The 15822-nt window shown below is 41.8% G+C and overlaps 1 protein-coding gene across 4 annotated transcripts in view; it reads right to left on the bottom strand.

The window, feature by feature from the left end:
- PRKAA1 (protein kinase AMP-activated catalytic subunit alpha 1) overlaps positions 1-15616 on the bottom strand; it is a 32290-nt gene extending 16674 nt beyond the window's left edge. Inside the window, exons 1-3 of one of the 4 annotated variants that reach the window (XM_087443228.1) lie at positions 15253-15334; positions 13922-14053; positions 1051-1192 (exon numbers count right to left, since the gene is read on the bottom strand). In XM_087443228.1, coding sequence (XP_087299354.1) covers positions 1051-1192; positions 13922-13931 — 152 coding nt within the window. In that variant the 5' untranslated portion in view covers positions 13932-14053; positions 15253-15334. Of the gene's footprint in view, positions 1-1050; positions 1193-13921; positions 14054-15252 lie in introns of those variants that run through there. The other 3 variants (XM_004422769.3, XM_087443227.1, XM_087443229.1) reach the window with 3 other exon arrangements.
- Positions 15617-15822: the final 206 nt, after the last annotated feature.

The following is a 15822-nucleotide window of genomic DNA, read 5'->3' on the forward strand; positions in this document are numbered from 1 at the left end:
AAAAGGGTAACTTGAATTACTGGCAGCAATGTAAAGAACTGACTGTGGACGGGAAAGGTGGAAGCAGAAGGCTACTGCAGTAGTCCATGAGAGATGAAGGTGGCTCGCACAGGGCTGATGGCAATGAAGGAACTGAGAAACACTCAGGTGCTAGATATATTTTGAAGAAAGAGATGGAATGGATGGTGGGAAGTGGGAGAAATAGGGAAGTTGAGGATGGTTCCTAAGTTTCTGCCCTGAGGAACTGGATATTAACTGAGATGGTAAAAACTGTAGGAAGAGCAGGTTTGGAGGGTAATAAAAAGTTCAGCTTGGGGCATGTCGAGTTTCACATGCCTCCTGGACATCCAAATGGAGATGCAGGCAGTGGGCATAGGAGGCTGGAGTTCAGGGACGAGGTTTCAAAGCAGGAGATGTATATTTAGGGGTCATCAGCATATGGCTGGTATTTAAAACCATGGCACCTCAACCCATGAGAAGAGGTGAGAGCAAAACAAATTCTGAGTCAGCCAGTTCAGCAGAAAAGCCTAAGTAGTTTTAATCTATAGCCTGCATGATAAAGCTGAGCAGTAATTAAGTTATCAGTAGACCCTACAATTGGCAACTGTAAAACAATGGTAATATTACTGCCCTTTTGAAATACTGGATTCCTGAAATTCTAGTATTTGTTATTTGTTTTATCAGATATGACCAGCATGGGGGAAAATCCTTTCTACTGCATTGTCTCTAGTGAGCTGACATCATGTGGAAATGTAGAGGTCAAGAGTTTTTGTTAGCAAATCATTGTAGGTCCTGCAGCAATAGGGGGACCGAATGTTATCTATCAGAAGGGCTCATCCAGGACACAAGAAAGAATGAGAAAGATAACAGCTGATAAGCAAAACATGACCATGAATTAGGTTAGATAAATACATTAATGGGAAGAAATTTTAAAACCCTCAGGGAACAGACCAAAGAAATGTCAGTCATCTTTCTCGCTTGTCAGATTAAGTAGGGTAAGAAAAATGGTGCAAAAATTATATGACTATATTTAATACACTCAGATCTTACAGTTTAATTATATGAGGATGTCTGAAAAGCTTGAGGTTCTGAATTTCTCTGCGGATTTTTCCCACCACATCAAGGCTTCTAATCTTCTGTCGATTGAGTATCTTCACAGCAACTTTATGCCCAGTCAACTCATGTTTGCCAACTGTAGGAGAAATCATTTTAATAAATTAGTGCTAGGCTTCATTAATAACATATTTAGACGTATTCTAAGAGTAGTAATCTTAGCATTCTCAAAAAACACTTGAGCAAATTTAAGCTCCTTTCAATTCTGCCTCATTTACCCCTGAATGTGTACATGTTTAAGAGTGATTAAGTGGGACACTACATAGGAAAACTGGTAACAAGTTTCTTCCAGAAAGGAAAGCTGGAAGGCTAAAGCAGAGAGAAAGAAAAGAGACTTCCTTTTTGCTGTATACCTTTTTGTACTTTTAAATTCTTTTAACTTATTTTTCACTTTTAAAACTACCATACATACAGGGGCAGGCCTGGTGACGCAAGCAGTTAAGTGCTCGCGCTCCACTGCGGCGGCCTGGGGTTCACTGGTTGGGATCCCGGGCGTGAACCAACGCACCACTTAGCAAGCCATGCTGTGGCAGCGTCCCATATGCACAATGGAGGAAGATGGGCACAGATGTTAGCCCAGGGCCAATCTTCCTCAGCAAAAAAGAGGAGGATTGGCATTGGATGTTATCTCAGGGTTGATCTTCCACACACACACACACACACACACACACACACACACACAAAGAAATGTGGAGGTTTAAAAAAAAGCCACAGAGATAAATACAAGAAGAAACAGCTAAGAATTGAAAGTGGGGGTAGGGGATTCCATTTTATAAATATACCTCTTAGCACTATTTGACTTTTTAAAATACACATGTATTACTTTACAAAAATATATATTTTTTTTAATTTTTAAAGAAATGAGGCCGGCCCCATGGCTTAGCAGTTAAGTGCGTGCGCTCCGCTGCTGGCGGCCCGGGTTCGGATCCCGGGTGCGCCCCGACGCACCGCTTCTCTGGCCATGCTGAGGCCGCGTCCCACATACAGCAACTAGAAGGCTGTGCAACTATGACATACAACTATCTACTGGGGCTTTGGGGGAAAAAAATAAATAAATAAAAAAAATTAAAAAAAAAAATAAAATAAAAAAAATAAAAAAATAAAGAAATGATTTAGGGTTTTAGCTTCTCAGGAAGAAAACGTTCTCTTCTAAATTAGAACATAGTTTGTAAGACCAATATCAGAGAGCTTTCCCTGGCAATCTTGATAATCACCAGCTGAAAATCAAGTGTAATGATAACAAGAAATCCCTTCTTAGTAATTTATATTCGTTATGGGCTGAATTGTGTCTCCTCCAAAATTCATGTTGAAGCCCTAACCCCAGTAGCTCAGAATGTGAGAGTATGTGGAGATAGGGCCTTTAAAGAAGTGACGAAGTTAAAATGAGACAGTTCAGGTGGCCCAGAATCCAACTTGTCTGGGATCCCCATAAGAGGAAATGTGGACACACAGAGAGACAGCAGGGATACACACAGGAGACCATGTGAGGACAGAGGGGGAAGGCAGCCATCTGCAAGCCAAGGAGAGAGGCCTCAGAAGAAACCCAACTTGCTGACACCTTGATCTCAGACTTTTAGCCTCCAGACTGTGAGAAAATAAATTTCTGTGGTTAAAGCCATTCAGTCTGTGGTATTTTGTCGTGGCAGCTCTACCAGATTAACACAATATTTTTTACTATTTCCCAGTTGAAAACTCAACATTGATATTTTAAACTTCTGGCATTTAAAACATTATTTTAAACAAAGAATTTTTCTCATTATTCTAATCTAAATAGGCTTTCCTGCTTGATCTGGGATTTGTGATGCAGCTGAGCCTGACCATCCTTTAAAAACCCCCAAGGATTAGGAACCACTGCAGGTTTTTAAGCAGGGGAGCAACAAGATAATTAAATTATTTTTCTAAAAGAAAAAAAAAAAGACTCATTTCTTGCTCCTCACTTAATATGTGCTCTTGACGATTTAACAATAAAAAGCCTAGAATTTTAGAACTAAAGATAACCTCACAGATCATCAGGTCCAATGGTTTTCAACAATTCAACATTTTTTCCCCACCAGGCTAACCGAGTCAACGAATGATGGGCTCTTCTGCCCCACCCACCCCTGCAGTTGAGAGGTGTGGAACAAGGGATGAGGTGGTTCCTCATTATTTTGAATATTTTTAAGCATTTGCTACTTTGTTTAAATATTTTAATTAATAATAGTAAATCAAATGTTAAGTTACACAGTATTTCACAATGGGAGAAAAAAAGTCTTTGTTAAAAAGACTCGAAGAGGGCCAGCCCCGTGGCTTAACGGTTAAGTGCGTGCGCTCGGCTGCCGGCGGCCCGGGATTCAGATCCCGGGTGTGAACCGACGCACCGTGAACCGACGCACCGCTCCTCCGGCCATGCTGAGGCTGCGTCCCACATACAGCAACTAGAAGGATGTGCAGCTATGACAGACAACTATCTACTGGGGCTTTGGGGGAAAAATAAATAAATAAAATCTTTAAAAAAAAAAAAAAAAGACTCGAAGAAAAGTGTTTAAGTCAGAGTCTTAACTCTCAATCCTTTTCCAGAATACAATTTACCACCTAAGTTCACCTTCCATTTTGTCCAGATCCTTTCTTAACCTTCACAATACTTCTATAACACAAATCTTTCCAGCAAATGTGCAACTGCAAGATAATCAACTGTAATCCAAAGGATTATTACAGAATCATAAGGTAAAAATGCCATTTTTAAACTATTACAATGTAAAAGGAATCTCTAAATTTTCTTTTTTTTTTTAAAGATTTTATTTATTTATTTATTTCCCCCCAAAGCCCCAGTAGATAGTTGTACGTCATAGTTGCACATCCTTCTAGTTGCTATATGTGGGACGCGGCCTCAGCATGGCCGGAGAAGCGGTGCGTCGGTGCGCGCCCAGGATCCGAACCCAGGCCGCCAGCAGCGGAGCGCGCGCACTTAACCGCTAAGCCACGGGGCCGGCCCTCTAAATTTTCTTATAACCACCATTTATATACTTTTTTTTCAACAGTTTTATTTTATTTTATTTTTTTTGTGAGGAAGATCAGCCCTGAGCTAACATCCATGCTAATCCTCCTCTTTTTGCTGAGGAAGACCGGCTCTGAGCTAACATCTATTGCCAATCCTCCTTTTTTTTCCTCCCCAAAGCCCCAGTAGATAGTTGTATGTCATAGTTGCACATCCTTCTAGTTGCTGTATGCGGGACGCGGCCTCAGCATGGCCGGACAAGCAGTGCATCAGTGCACGCCCAGGGTCCGAACTCGGGCCGCCAGTCAGTAGCGGAGCACGTGCATTTAACCACTAAGCCACGGGGCCAGCCCTAACCACCATTTACATAGCTCAACTAATTTCAAAGCCATCCGTGGCTAAGAAATTATAGAAGCTTCCTGAAAGATGGCAGAGTAACAGAATGCACTGGATACACTTCCATTAACACATACATGAGGGCCGGCCCCGTGGCTTAGCGGTTAAGTGCGCGTGCTCCGCTGCTGGCGGCCCGGGTTCGGATCCTGGGCGCGCACCATCGCACCGCTTCTCTGGCCATGCTGGGGCCGTGTCCCACATACAGCAACTAGAGGGATGTGCAGCTATGACATGCAACTATCTACTGGGGCTTTGGGGGGAAAATAAATAAATAAATAAAATCTTTAAAAAAAAACAAACAAACACATACATGAAATCAGTGAGGAAGAAAAACCTATAGTCACAGCTGAAATGAACTGTGGAAATCAAGCACATTGTAATTTCTGCTAAGGCTTTCTCCAACCTCCAATACCAATCAGATGTGATCAAGAGCAGTCAACCTGATGGTTTAACCCCAATTCAGGAAAGATCTTCTTTCTGGGACCTAGTTTATCGATACCTGAAGAAATACTAATCTCATTGTCCCAACTTCCCCCAAATCTCCAAGTGCTGCCTTAGTAGGAACCTTCTCCCATTAACTGCACAGCTGAAACAGGACTGGGACATAGCCACAATCGTTATTGATACTGGCAGACTCAGACTTGGAAAGAATATTAAAGCAGAATCCATTTGGTTCTGGACTCGAATTCATCACCAATCAACTAGTCTCCCCTCATGTCATACCCTGCTCAACTTAATTTCAACCCCAATTAACTTTAAGAACAAGTGGGGCTTATTGAGACTCTAGATGTCTATCCTGTCATTAAATAAGGTACTGGGATAGGAGATTCAGAACATTTTCTCCAAGTCAGTCATTCGGCATTATAGGCTGAGCATCTACGATATGCCAGTTAACACTGCCAGGAAAACAGTCCTGACCAAAAGCGACCTGGGTCCCTGGGACCTTCCTGGCCTCTGAAGATGACCAAAATAACTGTAAGGTAAGAAAAACCAAAAAGTTTTACAGTACAAAAGATAAAACAACAAAAAAGAGAGTAGACATTAATAATGCTCACCCAAGAAATACGTGAATGTCTTAAGAAAATATTAACTATTTCAGGGTGATAAGAGAATACAGAAGTTACGAAATAAGAACAGTGCAAGACGAATTTTGAAACAGAACAATTAAAATCATTTAGAAAGCAGTAAGTTGCAGCAGAAATGTGACAAAATTTTATGGAACACATACCAAAAAATGAGGAAGAAATGAGCAAGAATTGGAAGGAAGGAATAGGGAATCAAGTAAAATTCAACTCATGAGTATTAGGGAGAAAAATATATTCCACCTAGCAACAATAGAACCCCCCAAAAAAGGGAGAATAAACAACGAATCAACAATAAATAAACAACAATAAACAACGAAATCAATAACCAATCAAGCTATAGCTCAAGACTTTTTTCTATGGAGTATTTCATCAAATTATAAATTAATTAGAAGAAAGAATAGAGGCATAACTTCTCCACTTTTGAAACAACAGAAGAAATCACTAAAGTATGATTGTATAAATATTCAAACAAAAATTGAGACAGACGCAGGGAGGGTGTCACGACAGCAACTGTAAAGAGATCATTCAAATTCACATATGCACACGAAGACATTAGGAACTAAGTAAATAGGCAGGGTACGTGATCAGTTTGTTTTTTTAATGGAAAATCAGTACACTAATTCCTTTTTCATGGCTGGGTAAACCAATAGAACATTTTAGCGGAATAAAAGGACAGTCAATGTCCCAGAATAGCATTAAGGGTGATACTTCAATTTTTTTACAATCTGTAGTTCCCCACTCAGAATTTGACTTAGAATTAAGTAGATGAAAAAATGTGCATAAATATGTTTATTACAATGTCTTACATAAGAACACAGACCACAAATAACCTAAATGACCCATTTCAGAGAACAGTTTAACACCTTGTTATTCCATAATAACAGACTCTCATAGGAAGACTACAGAAAATGTTCTTAGAAACATGAAAAGAGCAGACAAAAATTATATACACATTCTACATTTTCCAGCTACACAAAAAATACATGAAAATGATAATGTGCTAAAATGAAAATAGTTATTCACTAAAATAGAGATTTTTTTTTTCAAATTTTACTTACTGTTTTACATTCTTTTCAATTAAGGAAAATTCCAAAGGGAAGGAAAAATAAAACAATGATAGCTGTTAGCAGGTTTCACCTTTTTCAGGAGTAGGTTGAGCACCCAGTCCACTTCCACATGAGAAGGCAATCTGTGCACAAAGCATCAACTTTGTAGTCACACAGACCCAGGTTTTGTTCCTGTATGAAGGTATTTACTAACATTTGAGTTGGGCAAGTTAAATTACTTCAACCTTCTAGTCACTCCTCTAAAAATTAGAATACCATATACTCCATAAGGAATACATGAGATTGGGTTTGTAAAGCACTTTCTACACTGCCTGGCACAGTGCTTGATAAATCAATGGTGGGTATTACTATTTAGGGTTATTTTCCATTGCTCCCAGACCTGTCCCCCATCCCTATCTAATCAGCCCTACATTTTCTGGTTTAATCCCTGTATGGCCAATTTTATCTCAGCTCTTTTATTTGTCACCTTATCCAGTTAGATTCAGTAGCACGTCTTTATTCAGGCACATAAGTGCTGAATAAATAACAGCTGTGATTTCCATGCATCTAACTCGCGTCCCTACAGTTTAGATTCTACCAACCTGTTCCATCCTCCCCCTTCCCATCACCACCAATCTTGAGATTTCTAGCTTCCAAAGTCCAACTCACTTCCTGACTTTGGTTAATTTTCAACATATTACTACTAGACATATATACACATAGCACCAAGCCGTTGACAGTGATTTCACCTACTATCTAAAAACTCAGGGAACACTTGTTCTGTCACAAAAGAACAGGGGGTGGAAAAACAGGTTCATTTGACTTGAGTTTAAATCAGATTTTTTAAACAAATACTATTTTTTTTAAATATAAATCTAGGGGCCAGCCCGGTGGTGCAAGCAGTTAAGTGCGCGCGCTCTGCTGTGGTGGCCCGGGGTTCGCCAGTTCGGATCCCAGGTGCGCACCGACGCACCGCTTGTCAAGCCATTCTGTGGTGGCGTCCCATATAAAGTGGAGGAAGATGGGCATGGATGTTAGCCCAGGGCCAATCTTCCTCAGCAAAAAGAGGAGGATTGGCAGATGTTAGCTCAGGGCCAATCTTCCTCAAAATAAATAAATAAATAAATAAACAAACAAATAAATAAATAAATAAATCTAGTTGATTTATAATACATAACAATTAAAGTATGCAACTTACTAGTTAATATTCATGACATACCCACTTTGTACACAAACATACTGACTCTAACTCTCACCAACCCTGGAAACTGGTGTTATCAACAGCACTTTACAGGTAACAGAGGCACAGGAAGATGAAATAACTTGCCCCAAGTTACAAAGCTAGTGACCAGCAAAGCCAAAATGTGAACCCAGGTCTGTTTTTCCAAAAATGGTAAGTGAAATGTGATAATTTTTCTAAAAAGGTAATCCTCAAAAGGACATTACATAGTATAACAATATAAATAAATATCCTTAAATAGTACAAGTTGAAAATATCAGCGGAATCCTTAATTTATAGTCTTGTGGTTCTGAAAAGAATAATAGACTGAATTCTCCCATACTAATAAGAATTATTCTAAAAATTCATTCATTCATTTAAGAAATAGTTACTGAGTACCTGCACTCACTCTGTGCCAGGCACTGCTACTATGACCTTTTTCCTACATGAGAAAATGGATCCAGTCTACTAAAAACCTGCCTCAGATCAATTTCAATGTTTTAAGACAAGACACTAAGATGATATTTTATTCATTCTATACCAAGAAGACATTTTATTCATTCTATCAAAACAATTTAAAAGTTACTCAAAAATTAAAGTATTATAAGGGAGAAACGAAGAGCACAAACTAAAAGCACATAAACTATAACCGCAAGTGTAGTGGGTTGAATAGTATCACCACCCCTCCCCCCCATTCATGTCCACTGGAACCTCAGAATGTGATCTTATTTGGAATTAGGGTCTTTGCAGATGCAATTGGTTAAGCATCTCAAGATGAAGTCATCCTAGATTTAGGGGGGGCTCTCTAATGACTGGTGTCCTTACAAGAAGAGGAGAGAGGGCCAGCCCCAGTGGCCTAGTGGTTGAGTTCGGGGCCTTCCATTTCAGCAGCCCAGTTTGGTTCCTGGGCACAGACCTACACCACTCATCTATCAGTGGCCATGCTGTGGCAGTGGCTCACATACAAAAAGAGGAGGATTGGCAACAGACGTTAGCTCAGGGCAAATCTTCCTCAGCAAAAAAAAAAAAAAGAAGAGGAGAGAACGTGGAGACACACACACCCCCCGAAGGTGGCCATGTGAAGACAGAGGCAGAGAATGGAGTTGTGCTACCACAAGCGAAAGAACCCCTGGAGCCACCAGAGGCTGGAAGAGGCAAGGACCAGATTCTCCCCTAGAGCCTTCAGAGGGCATATGACTCTACTAACCCTTGATTTTGGACTTCTAGCCCCCAGAACTCTGAGAAAATAAATTTCTGTTGTTTTAAGCGACCCAGTTTGTGGTAGTTTGTTACTACAGCCCTAGGAAACTGATATAATACGTTTTTTCTAAAATATGATATTCACCATTAAAATTAACACATTAACAAAAATAATCTTTTTTGAAAACAGGTTTTCTAAACCATACTACACAGGCCCAAGGATTCTTAAATGGAACACACTGTACACGATGACTGGGAAGCAAGCAAATGTTCTCCTTCTAAGAGCATCAGTTACTCCCCTGTGCCCTCACACAGTGACACAGTGGGACTTAGCTGAACAGGACTTCCTGTTCCTAGGATCCTAGGTTCCAGCTCGTATGGTTTTCTGCTTTTTGAAGTTGTGTCTCATCCTTCAGAGTCTATCAGGACTCAACTCTTACAGCCCCCTCTTGATGTTCTAATTTGAGGATTCTAATTTTCTATGAGCTAGAAAAATCATCGAACTAAAATTATTAGAATAGATTTTCTAAAGTATGCTCTACAAAACACTAGGACTGGAGACTCTCCACAGAAAAAGATTTCATAATCAAGAAAGTCTGGGAAAGGATGTACAGTCTCCCTTTTGGAAACTCACTGTGCATATTAACACAGTAATGGCTCTGAAAAGACCTATACGAAAGAAACATTGTTTTACTGGTATTTCCCAGTCTTAACTGGATACAGATTTTTCTCTCCACGGTTTTCAAATAATGTCCCAACACTGATGACTCTAAAATATTTTCTCTTTCAGAGTGGGCAGTATCCCCTCTATTCTTTTTCTCCCTCTTTCTTCCCAGCAAAATCTTGGTAATTTAAGGCCATCATATGATAATCTATTATGTTTTCCTTCCTTAAAGGAACAGAAATATTTGCCTTGAACCCAATTACCAACATCAATATTACAATTTCAGTAGCATAATACTCTTGAAAATATGGTGTCTTATAGTTCAGGAAACCCATTATCACATTCGATCCTCACAACCAACCTATGAGGTGGGTAATTATGAGGCTCTGAGAGATTATGCAATTTGTTGAAGTAAAGCTATTCAGCGGTCAAGTTGGGACAGGCCTTTTGACTCCAAGTCTTTTGACCTATCCACTTTGACCATCCCAAAATCAATGTGCAGTGGGAGGGGAAAAAGGCACAAGATCAAAACCTGAACCACCTTCTCAACACTGGGCTTAAAGATTCTCCATTGACTAAACTCAGTTGCAACCAAATAACTGTTGCTCCATAGTCAATCAATGTAGTAATGGACTGAAAATGGACTTTGTCATGTAGTAAATGGACTTTTTCAGGAATATGCATTACTAAGAGATTTCTCCCCTTTTCCAAAGCTTAAAACTTACTCTTAAGATTGTCACTGTTTCACAGTAGTGCTAAGATGTTGCTTTTGAACGAAATGGAAAACATGTATTTCTGCCATGGAAGACTTGAAGTCACTCACAGCAAAGGTTACCAGAATTCACAATGTCTCCCTCACTGGATCAGCACATTAGTCAACTAAATATGAGCTAACAACCTGTTATTGCTTTCTAAAGGCAACTTGGTCTAACTGTAGAACATTGTAACAAATGCTCTTCTTATCAGATATATAACCCTGAAGTGAAACAAGATCATACTTTGAAAGAGACAATTTTAAATAGGAAACAGATGCCACCAAGATAGAAATATCTACTAAAGATATTCTAATCACCTAACCACTTTATTTTCACTCTAAAATTAAAAGAATAAAAATCTCAATGCTAAAAGTATAAGGAAAATAAGTTAATTCTGGAGAAGGGTGAGCTTTGAAAGCTATAAGTGGAAATTTGAGAAAGGTACCTTTTCTTAACAAAACATTTCAGGCATCCCAAAAGGCAAACCAAATACCCATGCCCACCCACCACCAGCTTAAGCAATAAAACATTACGGATGCAACGGGAGCCCAGTATGACTCCTCCCAGGTCCCTTTCTCTCTCCCCAGAGGTAACCACTATCTTGAGTATGACATTTGTCTTTCTCACATGTAGAGTGACAATGTTTTTCATGTTTATTTTTACAAATTTAATTTTATATATTCCTTTGAATACATAATATCTGCACTACACAATTCAAAAGTATAAGAGGATATATAGTGAAATGTTTCCTTGCTACCTAGTTCCCCTCCTCTCAACAACTAATGTAACACAGTTTCATGTATATCTTTAGACACTCGATACATATGTAAGCAGTTACACCTAGATATATATTTGCCCCTGCTTTTTTTTTTTTTTAATTTTTTTTTTTTTGAGGCAGATTCGCCCTGAGCTAACATCTGTGCCAATCTTCCTCTATGTTTTGTATGTGGGTTGCCGCCACAGCATGGCTGATGAGTGGTGTAGGTCTGTGCTGGGGATCTGAACCCACAAACCCAGGCACCCGGAGCAGAGCATGCTGAACTTAACCACTACACCACGGGGCTGGCCCCTGTCCCTGCTTGTCATACACAAATGGTAAGTATACCGTACACACTGTTCTACTACCTCCTTATTTTTCCTCTTAAAAATACACCTGGGAAATTGTTCCCTAAATTATATAAAGTCTCTTGCTTCTTTTTTCTTAATGTTTGCAAAGTATATCACTGTATAGGTAAACCAAAATTTAATTATTGTCCTATTAGAAAGGTTACTTCCAATCTTTTGTATTTATAAACAATACAGCAATGAATAACTCATTATTTCACACATGAGTATCTCTACAGGATAAATTCCTAGAAGTTGAATTGCTAGGTTAATTTTAATAAATGCTGTCACACTCTATAGAGATGGTACCACACCAGCAAGGCATGAGTGTTTTTGCATGTTTTTAAAATTTATATAAATAACATGACTGTACCTATTCTTCTACTTCTGCTTTTGTGGCCTAACCTTCTAGACTTGAGATTCACCCATGCTGATATATATAGCTCTAGTTCATATATAGATTTTTTTACTTAAAAAAATGTTTAACTAACTTCTACTGTGATTCATTCACAGTCACAGTATAGTCACCTATTTACCTGAAATTGCAGTTTTATGTACAACTACTCACCAACTTAGTAGGTTCTATGTGTAAACAACTCATTTGCTGAAGACCACCAACCCCACTAAAGAGAAAGTCTTCTATTCTCTTGGAAAACTAATAAAAACCGCCATTTTAATTTACTGCAATAGTGGCATGACTATTCAATCCATGCTTTTATAACTGTTCCACCTGGGGGAGGAGGGGGGAGATACCTTGGAAATAATAAAGATAATTCAAGCATAATCCTAAACTAATCCTACTTGCCTGTGTAAACTTTCCCCTCAAAATATTACAATTAAGTTACCAATGGATTTTTTAGCCTGTAACAGGAAACAAAATAATCACTATGAATTTACAGTTCCCTCCTCCCCAAAATTAAATTTCTTCTAAGCACAGAGCACTATATTGGGAATTTTTCTGCCTACCAATATCACAACTTCTATTATATTCCTTTTCTATGTTAAATTTACCAACATGTATAACTAATTTTAAAAGTTCTATCTACTCCAAATTGTCTCCACTGACACATACAGCTAATCGTATTATTCAAAGGAGTCTTGTCAAATTAAGGCTAGTGTAAGTTACCATCACCACTATAGTAGCTATTTTTGCCTGCTCATCAAGCATTTGGGGGACTGTATGTCCCCCTTTCTCTAGCCTAACAATTAATACTCATTTCTGTGTAGGTATCGACCCTGTCTCCCTACACTATCCAAGTACTTCAGAAGAAAATGGGGGCAGGCCCCGTGGTGTAGTGGTTAAGTGCGCTCGCTCCGTTGCTGGAGGCCCAGGTTCGGATCCCGGACTCGCACTGATGCACCCCTTGTCAAGCCATGCTGAGGCAGCGTCCCACATAAAGTGGAGAAAGATGGGCATAGATGTCAGCCCAGGGCCAGTCTTCCTCAGCAAAAAGAGGAGGATTGGCATTGGATGTTAGCTCAGAGCTGATCTTCTTCACAAAAAAAAAAAAAAGAAGATGCACCCCACACACACACATCCAAGAGTGGGCCATATTCCTCCAAGGCTAATGCTATCTCCCTTGCGAGTGCCTACTTAGGAACAAGCGTAAGCCAACTGGCATCCCTGGCCAGAGGGACTGGATGAGCCAATGAGACCCATGAGAGGTACGCTGGGGATTCCTTGCTCCGGAGAGAGAACCACAGAAAGAGATGTTCTTGATAGGTTGAGTTGGACTTTCTATTACTTGGGGCAAAAAGCATCCCAATCGTTTAACAACTTAAAAAAATGCACTAGCTGAGGATTTTGACCTACATCAACTAAGATATTTATGAACAAATGCAATCATATCTATGAAACCTATGATCCTTTGACTAATATTGGCCTTTCTATATTTGGAGAGGTTGTTGACTTTGACAGTGAGTGATACTTCAAGCGAGTCACATGTGGAGGAGTGAAGGTTAAGGAACAGCAGTCACTAGAGGGATTCATGTCACAGCCACACCACAGATCAAATCCAGAAAATGAAAAATTTCCTCTTGCTTTCTTATATGCCATGCCGAAAACCACCTCACAAATAAGAAAATGAGACCTGACTCTGCTCAAGTCTATGTTAGGAGAAAGATGAGCACCCTCATCCAAACAGAACTCTGGGCAGGGTGAGGGCATCAAGATTGTCATCACTATTTGGGGGGGTATTAATGAGCATTTCTTACAATACTTGTAAATGAAAAGCAGTTTGTAACCACTAACAAGAGACAGCATAGCCAAAAATAAATAACTTCAATGGCACAGAAACATCTTACTGGCCTGATACAGACCCACCCTAATAGCTGTTAGTACCCTATTCTGGCATTTGCTTCTTACTTTCTTGCATTGTTGGCCTTGCTGATTTTCATAAGAAGGTTTAGGCAGTTGCTTCCCTGTGGACTATACAGCAATTTTCCAGTTCTATGACTCAGAAAGGGCAAGAGAAGGAAGGGTTCTCCTCTTCCATCCCTAGATAAAATCAGAAAATGTTTATTTAGCTCTGGGAGAGCAAGGCTCAGTTAGTTAATTCACTGTACAGACTTTCACAAACTTTTTTTCTTTCAAGTCAAACATTTACCAAGAGCTTAGCGTATGCAAGTCATAGTCTATTACTTATCCAAAGCCAAGGCGTGAATTATTTTGATCAGTTCCATACTTCCTTCCTCTACATCCCTAATAACAAAGTCAAATATTTTAAAGAAAAAAATATTTATGCCTCACAAAGTTTGCAATTAAACTTCCTGTGCCAGAATTGGCGGACTGGAGAGCAAGTTTGTTATTTCCAGAATACTGTGTTGAAACACAAGGGTAAGAGATTCTGCACCTTTCTTTGAAAAGAAAAAAGGTTCACATGATGTGCACTAAATTGTTTATTAAAATGTAAATATCCTGTGAAAATAAATGGAAACGACTGCATTAATGAACTAATAAATACTATCTGGAGGCAACATCTGCACTAACTACCAGGTTTGGCACAGAGAGACTGCAAAACCGATCATTCAGAAACACCGAAGGCACGGAGTCTGCATTCAGAACATAAACGATGCATCGCAAATAGAGGACCGGTATAAATTCATGACCTGCTTCGAAAAAAATTAGTGATCCTTTCTGACAAGATGGCCCTTAAAAAAAAAAAAGAAAATCTGTAAGCTACTCCCAAAGCAGTCTAGTTTGGGGGGAACACATTTCACACTTGAGAATCAGCCGGGGCAGGGAAGCCGACAGCCGCTCAAGAGGACGGGAACACGGACAATGCCGAGGACGGCCAGGGAAGCGACGGGCTGGCCCCGCGCCGAGGGAGCAGAGCCGGGCGAACGCGGGGCCGCCTCCCCGGCGCCCCGACCCCGCACTCGGGGCGCGCCGCGCAGCCCCCGACTGCCCCGCCTGGGAAAGTTCGCACCTCCGCGTCCCCGCCCCTCGCACCCACGAGCCCCTCGGGCCGCGGCGCCGTCGCCATGGCAACCCGCCCCACCCCACCCCCGCCCAGCCCGGGAGGGCCGCGCCGCAGTCCCGCGGCGGCCCGGGGCTCCGCTCCCGCCGGAGCCCGGACAGGGACCGCCGAGCCCGGGAGACGAGGAACGCAGCGGGCGGGGAGGACGAAGAGGTGCGAGGGGCGCAAGTCGCCCGGATCCCGGGCTGGGGCCCAGCCTCGCCCCGGGGGTCCTCACCCTTCACTTTGCCGAACGTGCCGACCCCCAGCGTGTCCCCCAGGATGTAGTGGCCGATCTTCACCCGCCCGTCGTGTTTCTGCTTCTCGGCTGTCGCCATCTTTCTCCAGGAACTGAGTCTGCGCATGGCGCCGCGGGAGGGGGCGGAGGGGGCGGGCAGGGCCGCGCCGGGGGCGGGCGGCCGGGGAGGGAGGGGGTGGGGACGCGGGCCGGGAGCCGCGGCGCCGAGCCGCCGCCCTGCGCCGCCCGCCGGGGCCCGGCCGCGGGCCGCCGGGCGCAGACGCTCCCCCTGGCGGGCCGGGGAGGGGCCGCTGCGAGGGGCGCGGGCACCCCCTTCCTCGCCGGGCATCCCTTCGGCCCCGGGCGCCCGCCCACCTTTGCGCGGGAGGGGTCTTCCTGGGTGGCGAAGGGCGGCAGCCCCTCGGCTCCTCCCTCTTAGCGGAGTCTCTGCCCGCAGGGGTCTCCCTTGATTCTGACTCCTGGGTCGAGGAGACCGCTCTCCCTGTGATTCCGAGGGTCGAGTGAGCACTGGAGAAGCCCACTCGGGTAGGGCAGATGTGTGGCTTGTTA

This window comes from Ceratotherium simum, chromosome 18 (genome assembly GCF_057802395.1).
Source record: "Ceratotherium simum simum isolate JZ-2026a chromosome 18, ASM5780239v1, whole genome shotgun sequence".
NCBI lineage: Eukaryota > Metazoa > Chordata > Mammalia > Perissodactyla > Rhinocerotidae > Ceratotherium > Ceratotherium simum.